Raw genomic sequence first — 18,797 nt, 5'->3', positions numbered from 1 at the left:
TAAGTTATGCCAATCCAAAGAATCACGTTGAACATGTAAATACCCAAAACGCGGACGAAGTCGCAGGCACAGCTAGTTTTTAATAAATTAGAGGAGTTGTGACAGAAAATTGAATACATTATATTAGAGTTCAAAATCACTATCGTAAAAAATTAAACACAAATATGCTAACTAAAGAATAAGTATTTAGTAATAATTTAAAAACGGCCCCAATTACAAATTTAATCTGTCTCTCATACATTGTACGAGCGTAATAATTTGGATACCTTTATGAGTAACAATAGTAATTAACGATAACGGTATAAATTGTAACAAATATAACATGAAATGAGTTAATACCGGTAAAACATCACTTCAGCTGGGCATAGACTCTTTCCCCATGTAGGAGAAGAATAAGAGCTTAATTCACCTCGCTGCTGCAATGCGGATTTGTAGATATATTCCCTACTATGAGTAACGATCGCCATCAGGTGTACATGATAACAACCAGGATCGACGGCTTAACGTGCTCTTCGAGGCACGGTGGGGAAACCCACAAGGACTGCACAAACACCAAGACCACGGCAATCATCTGTATGGTCAATACAATTGTTTGTCGGGGATTGAACTCGCAACTGCCAGCGCAACAGCCACAAACCAGTGCTGTAACCGTTGCGCTAACGCGTCATCAAGACTAAAAAATATAATACCGGTAAAACATATACAGGTATAATAACTCCAAAATAACGTTATTTAGGGTATCATTATTTCATAAATAACGTTATGCCTGCCGAGACAAATTAATGTTACCGAATTTTTAACGGTATTCCAAGAATTGACAATATCCATTTGTGATGAATAAAAAGTGAATAAATGAATGTGAATTGTCAGGTATGAGGTAGTGTCAAAACTTTAAAAGTCAATGTCACACAAATAAATATCACAGAGCACAATACTGAAGAGACGTATTTTTTTTTTTTGTTTTGTATTTAAAGTCAGTAAATCGGTTATAATGAAAAAATGGTGGAATTGGTTTCTTGCGTTTGCGTTACTGAGCTTGTTATTTGTTGCTATACCTCTTACATATCCGAGGACGAAAAATAAGGAGGAATTACGACCTATGTTCGATAGTTATATAGAAAAGTTTAATAAGTCGTATAAGAATAATCCCGTGGAATATGAAACGAGGCTGGAACACTTTTGTGTGAGTAAATGCTTAAAAGAAACTTAGATTTTTAATCGATCGTCTTAAAAGTTTGATAACTTACAAACGATTACAATAATCTAAAAACAATGCTTTAAATATAATTAAAAACTCGTTAACTTTTATAATTGTTGATGTATTATTTTAAGAATGTTTAAAACATTAAAATAAATAAACGTTTTAGACCAGAATGTTACAACTAATTTTATTTAATTTTAATTAAAAAGTTCTTATATATATTCATTATTATTATTGTTTATTTATTACATTAAAAATCTTTTAGGCATCAGTTCAAGAGATAGATACATTAAACGCAGCATCTCGAGGTCCAATCCACCTTAGAGCCAAATATGGCCTAACAAAATTATCAGATATGTCGAAAGACGAGTTTCATGAAATCCACTTGTCCGATGAGAAACCTCATCACAATCGTAATCGGAGGTTAAGACAGAGTTGGAAACAACACGACAAGAATTATAAATATGATGATAAAAGTGATTCTAGTTCTGCTAATTATATTAGAAAGAAGAGAGCTGTTCTTCCACAACGTGTTGATTGGTAAGTAATTTTTATTTTCATTTATTAACAATTAGCTGACTCAACAAATATTCTACTGTCTTGCAATCTGTCAATATATAAAGTTAATAAGAGGTGTACATAATAATTTAGCGAATGAGCTATGTAACGGTTGCAGTAATGATAAGATTTTCACTATCTCCACTGACTCTGTTAAAGAATAAGAAAATTAATAATATAAAAAACAATCCTCACACACAAAATATACAATATCAAATCAATGATCAAATGATCAAAACAATGTGCACGTAGTAAAATATAAATAGAATTAATTAATTGTAAATAAAAACAAGAAATGAGGTTTCATTATTATTTACATATAAAAGTTATATATATTAATAATAAACGCTTCACACTTAACGGATTCCCCAGTAGGATTTTCTCTTGTGTTGGGGGTCTGGAAACATAAAATACACAAACGTAATGCCCAGACCACGACTAACATCTACATGGTCGATACACATGTCTGTCGTGAGTGGAATCGAACCCGCGACCACCAGCGCAACAGCCAGTGCTATTACCACTGCGCTAACGCGTCGTCAATACGCCACATATACGTGGATACGTCATAATAACAACCAGAACAAAAGGCTTAACATGCTCTCTTAGGCACGGTGGGGAGAGAGAAAAAGCGAGAGAAAGAGCTACAAAATATCTTCAAAACAGTCTCTCAGAAATTCTGGAGAAAGAATGAACATGGAACAAGAGTATTGATAACCAATTAGAGAGTCCTTTGAAGGCTTTTATGTCAAAGTTGAAAAACTTTAATTTGTTCCTGAAAAAGTAGGTACATTTTAAAGTTTAGGGAAAGACACAGCTCAAGCCGCAAACGAAATTTTGTGACATTTATGGACCTAATGCAGTGTCGGTAAGAGTAGCACAAAATTGGTTTAAGCGTTATCCGTCAGGAAATTTCGATGTCAAAGATGCAAATGCTGTGGTCGCCCTGTTACGGATAAACGTAACGACATTTTGACCGTGTGTGGAGTGGAGATGTAAAGTGGAGCTAGATCCACATCTGAGTAGTTACGATATAGCTGAAGATTTGAGAATTGACCATAAAATAGTTTTGGCCCATTTGAAAAATGCTGGCTATACAAAAAAGCACGATATATGGGTCCCACATGAACTCACTGGAACAAACCTAATGGACCGTCTACTCATTTGCGATTCTCTCTTAAGACGTAATGATATCGAATAATTTTTGAAGAGATTGATCACTGGTGATGAAAGGTGGATCACCTACGCTAAGAATTTACGAAAGATATCGTAGTCAAATGTCGGTCAAGCTACACAGACTATCGGCGAAACCCGAAATGACACGCAATAAGGTGATGTTGAGTGTATAATGGGATTGGAAGGGCATTACTCATTATGGGCTTTTACCGCTTAGGCCAAAATGACGATTTAGATTTCTGCTATTAAAAGCTAATGAGATTTAAGCAAGAAATTGGGAATAAGCGGCCAGAATTGATCAACAGAAAAGGTGTGATTTTTCATCACGACAATGCCAGACCACATACGTATTTAGGCCACTTAACAAAAAATGAGAGAATTTGAATGGGAAGTCTTATTGCATCCACCATATAGACCCGATCTTGCACCCTCAGATATCCATCCGTTTCTGTCTCCTCAGAATTCTTTAGGTTGTGTAAAGTTAACGTAAAAGAAGGACTGTCAAAACTATTTGTCGCGGTTTTTTAATGACAAGTTCCAAAATTTCTACGGCAACGGAATCCTGTCACTACCTACGAAATATCGGCAAGTTAAGTTATTATTATTAGTTAAGTGAGCCGTACGCTTGTTTGCCGACCTAGATATACATATCTAAATACCGACCTATCTAATTACCGACCTAGATATATATATCTAAATAAAAAAAATTGGAAAATTTTACCTTGAATTAACAAACTAACAACTCCGACCTAATAATATATCTCCAGATCTCGTTGTTTTTGATATGACAGAGATAATTTTGTTTTAACTTTTTTTTCTTTGTAAAGATGGTTAAGTACATTTATAAAAGGTGATGCATTATTTACACAATATTTTTTAAGACTACATGACAATATTTAATAAATAATTACAAGTGTCTCTGACTACTTACTGGGAAGACTCGGTGATGATTTGTACTAAAGATTATTATATTAAAATTATTAGAAATTAAAAAAAAAATTATATTTGCTCGCAAACGAAAAAAAAAAACGACTTTTAATTACATCGACAAGTAATTGAACGTAGACCGACGAAAAAATAGTCAAGTAACTACGCGTTATCAAAGATTACTCAAAAAGTAGTTATCAGATCTCGATAAAATTTAAATGTGACCACATGATAAACATCAATCAGCTTTCGATTAAATTAAAAATTATCAAAATCGGTACACCCAGTAAAAAGTTATGCGGATTTTCGAGTTTCCCTCGATTTCTCTGGGATCCCATCATAAAATCCTGGTTTCCTTATCATGGTACCAAACTAGGGATATCTCCTTTCTAAAAAAAAAGAATTATCAAAATCGGTACATCCAGTAAAAACTTATGTGGTATAATACAACGTAGGTCGACGAAAAAAGCGTCAAGTAAAAACGCATTATTTGATATAACTCGAAAAGTAGTTGTTAGATCTCAAATAAATTTAAATGGGACCAAATGACACACACCACCTTTCGATTAAAAAAAAAATTGTCGAAAACGGTCCATCCAGTCAAAAGTTCTGAAGTCACATACATAAAAAAAAAATACAGTCGAATTGAGAACCTCCTCCTTTTTTGGAAGTCGGTTAAAAAAATGGTCCCGTCATTAATTCGTAATTAGAGAACTAAGACGTTTAAAAATATGTATATCAGACGTATTGTTTTATTTATAATTTTTTGTTTTATTTAATAACATTACACAGGTACATTTATACAAACAATTTTCAATAACCACTCAAATATTATATAAAATAGTCCGTAAAGAAGTCTCGATGCTGACACCAATTTGAGGCAATTGTTACTTAATTAGGAAACCATAAATATGTACGACTGTCACTGTGCTAGATGCAAAATCCTCTGAACAGTCTGAACAAACTATAAGTAAAATAATGTCTATATTCGACACACATTTGTGTTTTGGTTCATCCAGCCCGTAACATACCACTGCTGGGCATAAGCCTCTTTCTTCATGTAGGAGAAGGGTCGTCCTCCACCCTGCTCCACTGCATGTTGTCGAATATATTCCCTTCTATGAGTAATGACTATCAGGTGTCATGATAACAACCGGGACCGACAGTTTTACGTGCTCTCCGAGACATGGTTGACGAGAATTTGTGTTATACCTATTCATAATAAAAATATTTGTTTGAAATATAATTTCCATTTCTCAATTAAGCTATGGCTTTTATAGTCTTATTGCAAAAGAATAAATAGATCCCAATGGGATATTTGTATACTGAAAGTTACATAATATCGTAACTAGTGTGTAAGTAATCCTTGAAAATGTTCTTAAAATTCTGGATCACATCAATAGAATTTGAACAACATTAAAATTAAAAATTCGTTAAGTTTTGTGTCTAGTAGACGCGATCGTCTCAACATAGACAACTGACTAAATTGTCATAAGCAAAGTCTAGGACTAGCCTAGCTTTCAATATTAACAACTTTCTAATATTCATGTTTCAAAATGAGCAAATATTGTCGGTTTCGTACCAACATCTACGACATTATACTGATTGTCTAGTTGCAAGTACCCAAGGTTTTACGCTCAAACATATAGAGATCCGGGGCAAAACGGACGGTGAAACGGTCCCTCATCACTAAAAGGTTAAGAACCACTGCATCATAGAAATGATTCTAGATAAATACCGCTGCGGGTAACTCACTAATTCCAAATAGCGTCTCGACACAGTTGGTTTCATTGAAGTAAAACTTCTTAACGCACGCTTGACTCGAGAAGTAAGCTGGTGAATGCGCAACGAGAGCGTCACGACAAGTGTGATCGGGCGAGGCGAACAGAAGTTGAAAGAGAGTTACGATTTTACGAAGTTTTACTTCAGTCGTGTTGTCTGAAACGGTTGTGTTTTACTATAAATGTTATTTTAACAAGCTAACGCAAAGAACATTGCATAATGCTTCGTAAGTTCGTATATTATGCAACATGTAGATTGGCAATAAACAGGTATGGATACAATACCGAGATAGCCGATAGCGGGCAATGTCCTCCGAGTGCAGTTGGCAAAGATAAAAACTTGTTGTATGTCTCGTTTTAAAGTCTTTATTGTAATAACATATGATTTATCTACTTGTAAATATATTATATGTGTATCAGAGGTGAAACAATATCATATTAAACTTATCAACTAATCCAGCAAATAAAAATAAATGGCAGTATTAACTCCCTTATTAGTAGACTTCCTAAAAAGGAGGAGGTTCTCGATTCGATTGCATTTTTTTATGTATGTTCCTCAGAAGTTTTGACTCTTGTTTTTTTTTAAGCGAAAGATTATGTGTGTCTTGTGGTCCCATTTAAATTTAATTGGGATCTGACTAGTACTTTTCGAGTTGTGTCCAATAATGCGTATTTTGTCGTCGACCTACATTGTATTATACCGCATAACTTTTTAATTGATGTACCGATTTTGATGATTCTTGTTTTAATCTAAAGCTGATGCTTGTCGTGTGGTTCCATTCAAATTTGATCGAGAGCTGATGATTACGTTTTGAGTAATCTTTGATAACGCGTATTTACTTGACTGTTTTTTCGTAATACATACAGTTCGATTTAATTGTAGTCGGTTTTTTTCGTTTGTGAGCAAACAATTATTTTTCGTAGATAAATCGATTTTAATTAAATTTCTTTTATATACACTATATCCTATGTGGTTGAGCAAGAGCTAATTATTAAATTTATAAAGTTATTGCTATATATTACTTTTTTATGTAACTAGGTCGCTGGTCGGCAAACAAGCGTTCGGCTCACCTGATGGTAAGCGATTACCGTAGCCTATAAATACCTACAATACTACAAGCATCACAAGCGCGTTGCCGACCCTATCCCAATCCCCCCAGAGCTCTACTCTTTGGCTACCTTACTCACCAACAGGAACACAATACTGCTTGAGGTCAGTATTATTTAGCTGTGATCTTTTGTAAGGTCCAGGTACTTCCCAAATCGGGCTGATCCAGATTTGAGCTCCGGCTATGCTCTACCTCAGTTGATAATTTTGAAATCAAATAATATATAATATATTTTTAATCCATATCTCTTTCGATAAATAACTCATGTATCGAACATTTTATTACGAGTATAACCACTATTTATTTTATGATATTAATTTTTTATTTTGAACTTGTGTGAATGTCATATGTATGTCAACAGGTCTAAAACTACTTTTAAAAATAAGTTTTCAAAATATTTTGGTGCATATTTTCCTCGAAATCAATTTTTAAAATAAAGGTCACACAAGAACACGCTACTTGACGAATGACGGACTCCAACAAATAAACTTTTATGATGTAACTAGCTGGATCCGCGACTTCGTCCGCGTGTAATTTAACAAAAAAGCTATTGTTCGGTTCGCAGACTTATAAAATGAATAAATTTCAAAAATAAAAGTAGCCTTAGTTTTTCCTTATTACATCGGCTATCTGCCAGTGAAAGTCCCGTCAAAATCTGTCCAGCCGTTTTAAAGATTAGCCGGAACAAACAGATAGACAGACAGACAAAAATTATAAAAAACGCTATTTTGGTATATGTACCGTGTATACACATCCATATGCATGCATTTAGTAAAAAGCTGTTATCTCAATATTACAAACAGACACTGCAATTTTATTTATTTGTATAGATTTGTATAGATTATTATTCTTGTTTACCACAGAATACCATTATATATGAGATATTTCTTTTCGTAAATATAAATTCAAAAGATGTACTTTGTTAATTGAGGAGTCATATAAAAAAAATCTGAGGAACATTTGTATTGGCCATACAGATGTTTGCCGTGGTCTGGGTGTTTGTGCAGTCCTTGTGGATCATCCCCACTGTGCCTCGGAGTTACTCATAGTAGGATATATATCCGCCAACCAGCATTGGAGCAGCGTGATTGATTAAGCTCTGATCCTTCTCCTACATGGGTAAAGAGGCCTATGCCCAGCAGTGGGCTATTACAGGCTGAAGTGTAAGTCCTGATGGCTTATTCTACCTCTTACTGTTACTGTCAATTCGTAACTTATGTGCAAGACTAAGTTTATCCACAACCTGATAAACACCACAAAATGGAACCGGCCCTTAATGTATATATGTCATATAATGAATAACTGTATGGGAAGACTGTCCATTAAGTCAGGGTATATCGAAGTTTAGGAGATGGGGTTACGATGCATATTACAGTTTTATAAATAAAGGTATCTTTTTCTTTCATGAAAGATAAGATATAATTTATAATTATTGACAATTTATTTTTTAAACAGTAACTGCCGAGTTTCCTTTTGATTCTTCTCTGCAGAATCTTGGGTCAGAATCGATGGAAACTTCATATTAAACATATAAATATAAGTGCACTTTAAAAACATGTTTACAGATTTCAATTAAAAAAAAATTTGCTAAGGGTCTAACACAGACCTGTGCTGTCAACCCATGTTGATTAGAATTGATATTACCGCGTTAGTAAATTTTTTAAACATTGAGGTAGTGAAGTGAAAAAAGTGATTTTGAAGCCAAGTTCAGTAAAGAGATTTTTATTATTTAAACTATATATCCTGTAACTTAATCTACAATACTTAGTTAAACGTGATCTCGTCACGCAATAATTATTGATATTGTAGACATCGGTATCGATTACCCAGTTGTCGACTAAGTAGTCGTGTAACCGCAGTTCTGTCTGTGGTTTGTTGTTTCTAACAATAAGTCGTTAGAGGTTCTCAGTTATATTCGGGACGTAAGCACCCTTACTATATGGAATGATGGTCTAATTTAGTTATTAACAAATGTTCAGATGATATATGAATGAGTATAATTCATAATTTGCTTTTATTCCTTTTGGTGCGCATGTATATGAATATGTATAGAAGCTTTTCTATAAACCATAGTTCTTATTTTCATTTTGTTATTTAGTGAATTGTACGTAGCTAACCTAACCTGTACTGTGTGGCTAAGATACTAAAGAATATAGCCACCCCCTCTCTTCCCGTGGGTGTCGTAAGAGGCGACTAAGGGATAACACAGTTCTGCTACCACCTTGGAACTTAAAAAGCCGACCGGTGGCGGGATAACCATGAAACACACAGGCCGAAGACGGGTAGCAGCGTCTTCGGTGCGACAAAGCCAGCCCTGCAGTCACCAACCCGCCTGCCCAGCGTGGTGACTATGGGCAAAACACATGAGTTCACGTTATTTTTGCCGTAAACTTGTGGAGGCCTATGTCCAGCAGTGGACTGTATAGGCTGTAATGATGAACCTAACCTATCCGTCGCTACTATATAGGTATACTCGTAACGTGTCTTGTGCCCAAAGATTGTCAGGGAGAAATCGTTCTTCAGCGATAAGATGACATTTGTACATCTTTGTTTTTATTTACTACTCTGTTTGTATTTTGGTGTACAATAAATAATATGCACTCTATCCTAAAAACGGTGTTTTCTGTAAAAACTACGAGTATTTAAGGCAAAGTTCGTAGAATACTGAATGTCTATGTACAACGATTTTAATGGGCTTAATGTAATCGGACTTTTTTTGGCTTTAGTCATGGTTTGGGTTTTTGTGTAGGTAGTATTTACTACATACCTACCTACCTACCTATGTTGAACGGGTTTCCGGAGCACTGATTCAGAATGCTGTGATTATCTTTTTGAGTGTTATGAATTTAAATTGATAGTTGATTCTTATTTTAGTACAATCATTGTTCAGGGAACCGATTCGACTTTGTTATTTACAACAAGGATTAAGGTTAAAATATAATTTTATTTGTTGACGACACGATGAGACTTGACAAATAATCGATATCAAATCATTAGTAAATACATGCGCTTGCACAAATACATGTACGTCCAATGTACTTTGAAAAGGTGTGCCATGACGTCGTGTATTTATACCATAAAAACCAGCCAATTCTGGAAAGATCTAGATTTAATTGCTAATTTTGTTACAAAAAAAAACCTGAAACGTATTCTTGATATCCCGCTAATTCCATGCAGTAAAAAGTAATTACGTTTTCATTAGAATAACATTTTTTTTATTATCGATTTTTTATATTTATTTGAATTCGAATTCATAATTTTTTTAAGGAATAAGAAATAATAGATATTTGATTTATTTTTTAGGAGGGAGAAAGGCGTGATAGGTCCAGTACGAGATCAGGGTCGCTGTGGAGCATGCTGGGCGTTTAGCACCATAGGCACCATGGAAGCCATGTCCGCCATCAACACTGGCAAGCTTAACACTCTCAGTGTGCAGGTTAGTTGTTTATATTAAAGTTATGTAAGCTATGTTTGTATTTATTGCCAGGTGACGTGGTGAACTTTGAACCTCGATATTTTTTTTAAATACATTAAAAAAAAAAACTAGCAATACCCGTGCGAATATTTCGCACTAAATAAGTAAAAAATTTACCGATCGTCAATCTTGTAAACGTTGTTCCAAAATTAAAACCGTCATAATATTTAATTTTAATAATTAATTAATTTACAAAAACAAAAGCAATAATAATAATTTTAGTTGTGGATGCCGGTAGAGCAAACAATTATCTATACAATGATATATAATTTATGTGCAGTAATGGTGAGGTTTTTTTCTAAAAAGGAGGCAAAGATTAACCTTAGCGTCTTAATATATATGATATAGAACTGTCCGATTTAGTGCAGTTGTTTGTATGTTATGCACGTACATTCATTTCGACGTTTCATTAATGTAATGAAATGAAAAAAAAAACATGAAATGTCATTTACAAAAATAATAATACAAATAAATTAAGAAAAAAAAACTCGACAGTAATAAAAGAAAGTTAGGATAGCAAAAAAACAAACAATAAAATAAAAATTTATATCTTAACATTGAGTACATTACAAACTTAGGTAATATACCTAGTGTTATGTGCAACCCTAACTTAGTCAAAATAATCAAAATATTAAGTTATTTTAAGTTTTTTTGCAGATAGTAATCCAAGAAAGGTACATAAAAATCTAAGGCTTAACTTGTTTGTTAAAAGCAATTATGTGAGATAGGATTCACGATGATAGACATAACGACGATATACGAAAAAAACAAAACAAGAGCACGTGGAGTGCCTCGTGCTTCTAAGTCAGTTTCTTTCACCGAATTCGGTACCGCGTGGCCATTTCGCGTTTGCTAAAAGAGCCAACCCAAATACATATTTAATGTTCTAGTAAACAAATATACTTTTTATTTATTATTAAGATTGAAGTGACACGTTAAATAATTGTGTTTGCTCGCAAACGAAAAAAAAAACCGACTTCAATTACATCGACGAGTAATACAACGTAGATCGACGAAAAAATTGTCAAGTAACTACGCGTTATCAAAGATTACTCTAAAAAAATAGTGATCAGATCTCGATAAAATTTATATGTGACCACATGATAAACATCAGCTTTCGATTAAATCAAAAATTATCAAAATCGGTATACCCAGTAAAAAGTTATTGCAGATTTTCGAGAGTTTCTCTCGATTTCTCTGGGATCCCATCATCAGATCCTGGTTTCCTTATCATGGTACTAGACTAGGGATATCCCCTTTCCAACAAAAAAAGAATTATCAAAATCGGTACATCTAGTAGAAAGTTATGTGGTATAATACAACGTAGGTCGATGAAAAAAGCGTCAAGTAAAAACGCATTATTAGATATAACTCGAAAATTAGTCGTTAGATCTCAAATAAATTTAAATGGGACCAATTGACACACACCACCTTTCGACTAAAATAAAATTTGTCGAAATCGGTCCACTCGGTCAAAAGTCTTGATGTAACATACATAAAAAAAAAAATACAGTCGAATTGAGAACCTCCTCCTTTTTTGGAAGTCGGTTAAAAAATACAATATTTTAAATAAATCAATGTTAGTCAAAGCGAAGGGAGTATTTTAAGTTACTTTTAAAGTTTAGGACTTCTGTAAGGATAATAATTGAATATCCTTCGTAATTGAATATGCTCCGAGGAAGGGGAGTTAATATCTGCTTGCGATGCTTCTGGTGTTGCAGGCGTCCATAGGTTAGGTTAGGTTAGTCCCTGGTCGATTGGGTCCCCAGCGCTGCACCCTGGTGGCCGTAATAGGCGAAGATCTGTCGCTGCCGAGCGTGGTCCGCAGCATGCTCGGCAGCGAGAGGTGCTGGTCGGCCGTAAACTCCTGCTAGGAGGTCATGGCGTTAAAGGAAACTGCGGAGCGACAGCGCGAGGCTGACGCCAACCCGCTCCGCAGGAGACTATCAGGTGGAAGGAGACGCCGTTATGCGCTCCTTCACCTTTCGCAATAGATTGGGAGAAGGGCACCACTATTCCTCCCACTCGCCGCCGGGGTGATAGAGCGCTCACAGTGCGTCCCGTGGCGCCCCGCTATGGCGATGAGGGCCCGCTGGATTTTAGTGGGTAGTCTGGGTTGGCCAGGAGTCCCACACTCCCGCCGGCCTCATCGGCGGGGTGCGTAAAAGCATTTCCCCGCGGAAAAAAAGTCCCTGGTCGATTAAAAGAATTAAATAAACAACAACAGACACACTACACCTTATTAGTGTAGATAGCTGTGAAGATTAATAACGTACCGTAAGTATTATATAATAATAATTATTAATAACTGTAAAATTAATACGTGAAATAATTGAAAGTAAAAGTCGTATGGTTAGAATCGACAATGTTTACAATTCTATATTTAGAATTTGCTCATAATCTTGATTATTAAATACTGTTATCTATCAATGAAATTAATACCGGTAATCGTTTGTAATTTATTCAGACGTGGGATTAAGAGACGAGGCGAAATATAATCTAATTAAACTAGTCACTTGATTTGACTTTGTTTGTTTTTTTTAAAGATACAACTTTGATCCATTCAAATTAAAAAAAAAACATATACATATATGTAACTGATATATCCTACGTGAATTATGTACATATATAGGCGTAAATCCGACTCAATTTATCGATAAAGATTCAACCCTATTTGTCAGTAAATTGTATAGAAGCAGATTTTACTGAAATTCTCATTTATAAATAGAATGGGTCCGAAATGAGTCCACATTTTCTTTGCCTTTGATTAGGACCAACAGACCCTTCATTATTATATCAGTCATTTTTAAATTTGTCCTAATTTTTTTAACTATATAATTATTATCTGCCGTGTGGTTACGGCAGTAAAGAATATACCCAGCCCTTCTGTACCCGTGGGTTTCGTAAGAGACTACTAAGGGATAAACAGTTCCACTACCACCTTGGAACTTAAAAAGCCGACCGACGGCGGGATAACCGTCTAACTGCTGGCTTTGAAATACACAGGCCGAAGACGGGAGCGTCTTCGGTGCGACAAAGCCAGCCCTGCGGTCACCGACCCGCCTGCCCAGCGCGGTGACTATGGGCAAAACATCGCCAAAACGCCATTTTTGGCGTGAACTTGTGGAGTCCTGGCCTATGTACAGCAGTAGACTGCGATAGGCTGAAATGTGTTTTAAATTATAATTCTTATAAACAGTTATTTTATGCGATCGTAAAATGTTAAATTGTTATGAAATGATGAAAACGGTTGTAAAATTAAGTTTCTTTACGAATGTAATTTGTGTGAATAATACTTAAGCGCATACTTGTTCTACTGCATATGTTTCGTTTTTTTTAAAAAACTGGCTTTTCAAAAACAATTTGGACTTCGAACCGGTTGCAATCGTTGTCTGGGGCAAGTTTCTGTTTGTCATTGTTTATCTAACTGCACTGGAATTTTATAATAATTTTCTTTTCTCTATATTCCATATTTCATATTGTATTTATGAATGTCATTTTGCGGTTCTAACGCGAAAGCCGCTTCTAGTTTATAGCACAGACAATTAAGCTGAAAAATGGTGTCAACTTCAGAATGGAACGAAGCTGAAATTTTTCATAAACTTTTATTTTGATACCCTAAATATTCTTTCTGAGGTCGCATAAAGTAACGTTTAATCGTCCTGACTCCATATAAATATGTGTCATAGTCAAGATCAAAGATCGTTTTGGGAGTATCTTCCTTTTTACCACCACATATTATTACCCGCATCCACTATGAAAGTTGTAGAATGTAAAAATTTCTAAAAATTTTGTCTTAACTATACATATATATAATTAACCGGTTCTAGGACAGGTTTTAATCAGAGGATAGTATAGATTATCTTCGCTGCAAATAAATCATAAATTAATAAAATTAAATAAGTTAGTGCAGTTGTCAACTCTTCTCTCAAATTCAAACTTGGTAGGTATGCTATGATTGGCAATGATTTGAAGGATGAGGTAGGGTGCCTTAAAAAAGAATAAGCTAAGTACTTAAATATAGATATAAGTACCTCAACATTACAGAAGATCACAGGCAAATATCATTGTTCTTAAGTATTGCTGTGTACCTGTGGTAAGTAAGGTGGTCAGAGCTCCTGGGGAGGGTCGGCAACGCGTATGCAATGCTTCTGGTGTTGCAGATGTATATAGGTTACAAACCACTTACCATCTATATACAGTATAAAAAAAATACAATATCTCCGGTATATATATATATATATATATATATATATATATATATATATATATATATATATATATATATATATATTATTTTTTTATAAAATTATACTCTACACCTACACCGTCAATATACCATCTCCTTTGCCCTAAGGTTGCCTGGAAGAGATTGCTCTTAAGCAATAAGGCCGCCTTTTGTACATTTTTTTTTTCTACAAATTATTGCTAATGTTGCTAGCTTATTTGTTTGGTGTACAATAAAGTGTTAAATAAATAAATAAATAAATATCTCCATCGAGATCATATTGATACGAAAGGCGTTACACGCAAGTTTATTTTGCTTAAAATTCATTAAGGTTTAATATATTATATTGAAATAATTTACAAAATATGAGCTTGTATTATAACAGACAAACTGAATAACTCTTATATTAATAGTGTTTAGCGATTTAGTGCGGGCACTGATCTCTTTGTAGTTTTTTGTAATTATAATTGCAAATCGATCTGACCAGCTATTTAACAGGTTTCGTGATAAAATATAAATTGAAGTTTCAATTTCGTCCCGTGAATAATATTTACAAGAATAAATTAAGATAATAAATTACATTAAAAATAAAATAGGTATGATGATTATCTTTTTTTGTTTCTTTTCTAAATTACATCAATGACTTAAATAATTAAGGAAATCAGACTATCCTGAGGGCTTTCTAAGGTAGCCGTTTTTATGCTTTGTAGAGATAAATCCATCCATCCTAAGATAATTTTCTTTTGTTCTTATGAAGATAGTCTGCATAATATTCTGGGCTCATTTTCAGACCATTATGATGCCAGTCTAAAATGAAGTTTTTGTGGCAAACAAATTGCTTCAACGCCTTTATTGCGGAAGCCATTTGACCGGTTCTAAAAACTCTTTACGCGTTTGAAACTTGTTTGTTGGGGAAGGTTAAAATTAAACATTGACACGTAGAGTAGAGCTGTAATCACAAACGAGAGTGACAACTGCGTGTATAATGGATTATTATATACATTTTGTTTCACTATATCACAGTCTACTGCTGGACATGGGCTATTTCAAGCTCGTGCCGAAAATCTCGGATCTCCGCAATCCTCATCCAGTCTCCACCTGTGATATTACCTAGTCAGTACACTGGGTACATTACCTAAGTTTGTAATGCACCTAATATTAAATTATAGCAATTTCGAAATTGTTAGTGGATTTTCTATCATGACTGTTATTTTTTATTTTAAATGTAGAGTTTTTATTTGACGTTCGTGAAGTGTTGAATTATTATATTAATATCTTGATTTTTCACTTTTATAACGGTTTATTACACAACTAAGCGGGAGGCATGTCATTAGCGCGGACTCTTATTTCATATCTTTTTCAACACATAATATTTCAAGACGTCGACGCGAGCGCCGTTGACACATTTGTTATTGTTATGCATTGTCCTTTTCTTCCCTTAGGCGAAGATGCAGGAGAGAAGAGAAAAGGATAGGAAGATATTAGAAGTATATGCGTTTCGAGTAATACATTAAAGAAAAAGAATCTATGCGTTGTGGCGTCAACAGTGTAACCTTACAGCGAAATAAATATTCTCATTTCATTTCAGACAGTGGCCAGTCAGCAGAGTTATATAAATTTGTATGTTTGTATTACAGGAAGTAATCGACTGCGCTGGCCTTGGAAACAGCGGTTGTTTGGGTGGAGATATCTGCCTTCTTCTAGATTGGCTCATGATAACCAATACAGCAGTTCAGTTGGATAAAGATTACCCTCTGCAGTTAACTAGCGGCGTCTGTAAGAAGAATGATAACGCAACGGGCGTGCGAGTTAAGACGTTTACCTGCGACGAGTGAGTTTGTAGTTATTATTAGTATAATTAGTTATAATTATATTTCGACAGATGTTAAAAACAATACGAAGAAATAACACTAAGAAATTAGATGGAACTGTAAATCGACAAAGTATCGACCCGCTCCGGCTTCGCACGGGTATAAAATATAATTATAGCCTATGTCATTCACTGAAAAAATGATTAAAATCGATCCAGTAGTTTTGATTTATTCATTACTGCCCGTGGCCCGCACGCGTTAACTTAGAGTAAAAGCCGGCCGGAACCGCCGCAAATGCTACGTACCGCGATTTTTAAATCTGTAATATCTTCGAAAATATTCATCTAAATCATATGCTGTAAAGGGCCATATAGATCTATATTAAATAATAAATATATTTAAGGTATTTAATTGGATAAGGATTAATGCTGTATTGGTTAAAATCGCTTCAAAAATTAGCCATTATTTGTCGTTAAAAGTAAATGACAAAAAAGTGTTATTGTGGGATATCCATAAAAGATAGGTATATACCATCGCGGAGTTTTCTGTAGACCTTTTCAATGTGTACAATACTTAGTAAATTATTTTCTCTCTTTCTAATTATTTTCTCGTAGGGTTCAGCCTGCGTTTGCAATTTAAGCGAAAAAAATAATAATAATTATTTACGACATAACATTAGAAAACTCAAAAATAACAGTATTTCTCCACTATTTAATGGATGTTATTATACATATAAACCTTCTTCTTGAATCAATCTATCTATTAAAAAGAACCGCATCAAAATCCGTTGCGTAGTTTTAAAGATTTAAGCGTACATACATGTGCAGGGACAGAGAAAGCGACTTTGTTTTATACTATGTAGTGATGTGGGTTAACAAACAATATAACGAGAATAACATAACAGAAATTACAAGAATTATCAATCAAAAGCTTTCAAAATCCACGAGGGTCCATCTCGAAGATCACTAAAATCATAAACAAATAATTATTAGAATCAAATTATATTTAGTAATATCACGTATTTGAGAATTTCCTCTAAAGTTTGAAATGTTGTTACGAAATTATGGAATAAAAATTTTATACAGCATGATCGGATCAGAAGAGAAGATTCTTGAGATGATAGCGACCCATGGTCCAGTAACAGTGGCCGTGAACGCACTGACGTGGCAGAACTACCTCGGTGGCGTCATTCAATACCATTGCAGGTAGGTTTAGTATTGGAAAATGAGCATATATTTAATTTTTTTTCTATATAATATTTAATATTGTTAGATTGGTTACTCTATGTTAGACGTTTTAGAGAAAGCAGTTATCAAATGCTATTGGATAAATTTTGGAGTGGCAAACTCGAATTCATTTAATTTTCATGTATGACCTCTTATCGGTAGAACTCCTTTCATTTCTTTTTATATTCTGCACTCAGCTTGACCTCAATATAAAACGTTTGCCTTCTTCAATTGTTTTAAATATGATGTTCGCGGTCTACTACATTCTACATTTGTATCAATCTTTCGTTTTGATCAAGTCTTATCTTCTCCTTGTGTGTGTACTTGTTAAAAGCAATATATCTTCTTTTAATATCTACGATTTTATTTTTGTGTTACCCACACATTAGAAATTCTAAACATTTTTGAATATCATATCAAAAATTGACCGCTGGACCCCGCTGGAGCGGTCAATTTTTGATATGATATTCAAAAATGTTTAGAATATCTTCTTTTATTGTATTTACTATAATACTCTGAGTCCTACTTACTTTTCTAATATTCCCCAGTACTTATTCTCGACTACCCCCAGTCTTCTCTCTTTCTTTTTATGTCATATATGTTCATAATCTTTTTAACATGGACACTTAATAATATAAAATATACTTACAATAAACACCATTATTACGGTCAAAAAATCAATTAATTATATGTATATCTCCAGCGGGAGCCCCATGGACCTGAATCATGCAGTGGAGCTGGTGGGCTACGATTTGACTGCAGAAGTTCCCTATTATATTGCCAAAAATTCGTGGGGAAAAAGTTTTGGAATCGATGGCTACATAAAACTAGGAGTCGGTAGTAACATCTGTGGACTCGCCGACGAAGTTGCCAGTATCGATATTATAACATAATTATGTAAAATCTTGTGTTACCAGCGTAATATTAATAATTTCTTATATTTTTGTCGAAGACAGTGTCATTACGTATAGTACAGTAGTCGAAAAATGAAACTATACCGTAACTGCTATAATCTTCATTTTAATATTTTGTTACACTATTTTATGATCTTGCGTGTTTTAGAATTGTGTGACAGTGCCGCCAACTTCCGAATGACTCGTTGCGCTTCGTTTTCCAACCGTATTAATGTCTGTACCCAACATATTTTATATTACTTTTAAATGAATTTGGGACCAATTTACCAAGTAAAAGAGTTTGTTATCATTGTATATCTATTAAAAATGGTGTGCTTTTAAAAACATATTTCTATATAAATTTATCACAATGAGCAATAATTAGTTTAAGGTGTAGTAGGAATATTTTTTC

At 34.2% G+C, this 18,797-nt stretch overlaps 1 protein-coding gene across 1 annotated transcript; it reads left to right on the top strand.

Moving 5' to 3' along the window:
- Window positions 1-946: 946 nt before the first annotated feature.
- LOC123662660 (cathepsin O-like) lies at window positions 947-18,529 on the top strand. Its single transcript, XM_045597467.1, has 6 exons — window positions 947-1,183; window positions 1,467-1,741; window positions 10,056-10,188; window positions 16,093-16,286; window positions 17,352-17,471; window positions 18,196-18,529. The coding sequence occupies exons 1-6, from the start codon at window positions 992-994 to the stop codon at window positions 18,383-18,385; spliced, it is 1,104 nt and encodes a 367-aa protein (XP_045453423.1). The 5' UTR covers window positions 947-991; the 3' UTR covers window positions 18,386-18,529.
- Window positions 18,530-18,797: the final 268 nt, after the last annotated feature.

The sequence above is a fragment of the Melitaea cinxia genome, chromosome 19 (genome assembly GCF_905220565.1).
Source record: "Melitaea cinxia chromosome 19, ilMelCinx1.1, whole genome shotgun sequence".
Taxonomy (NCBI): Eukaryota; Metazoa; Arthropoda; class Insecta; order Lepidoptera; family Nymphalidae; genus Melitaea; species Melitaea cinxia.
Note: the sequence above shows the minus strand (reverse complement) of the source record. Positions and strands in the feature narration are given on the sequence as shown.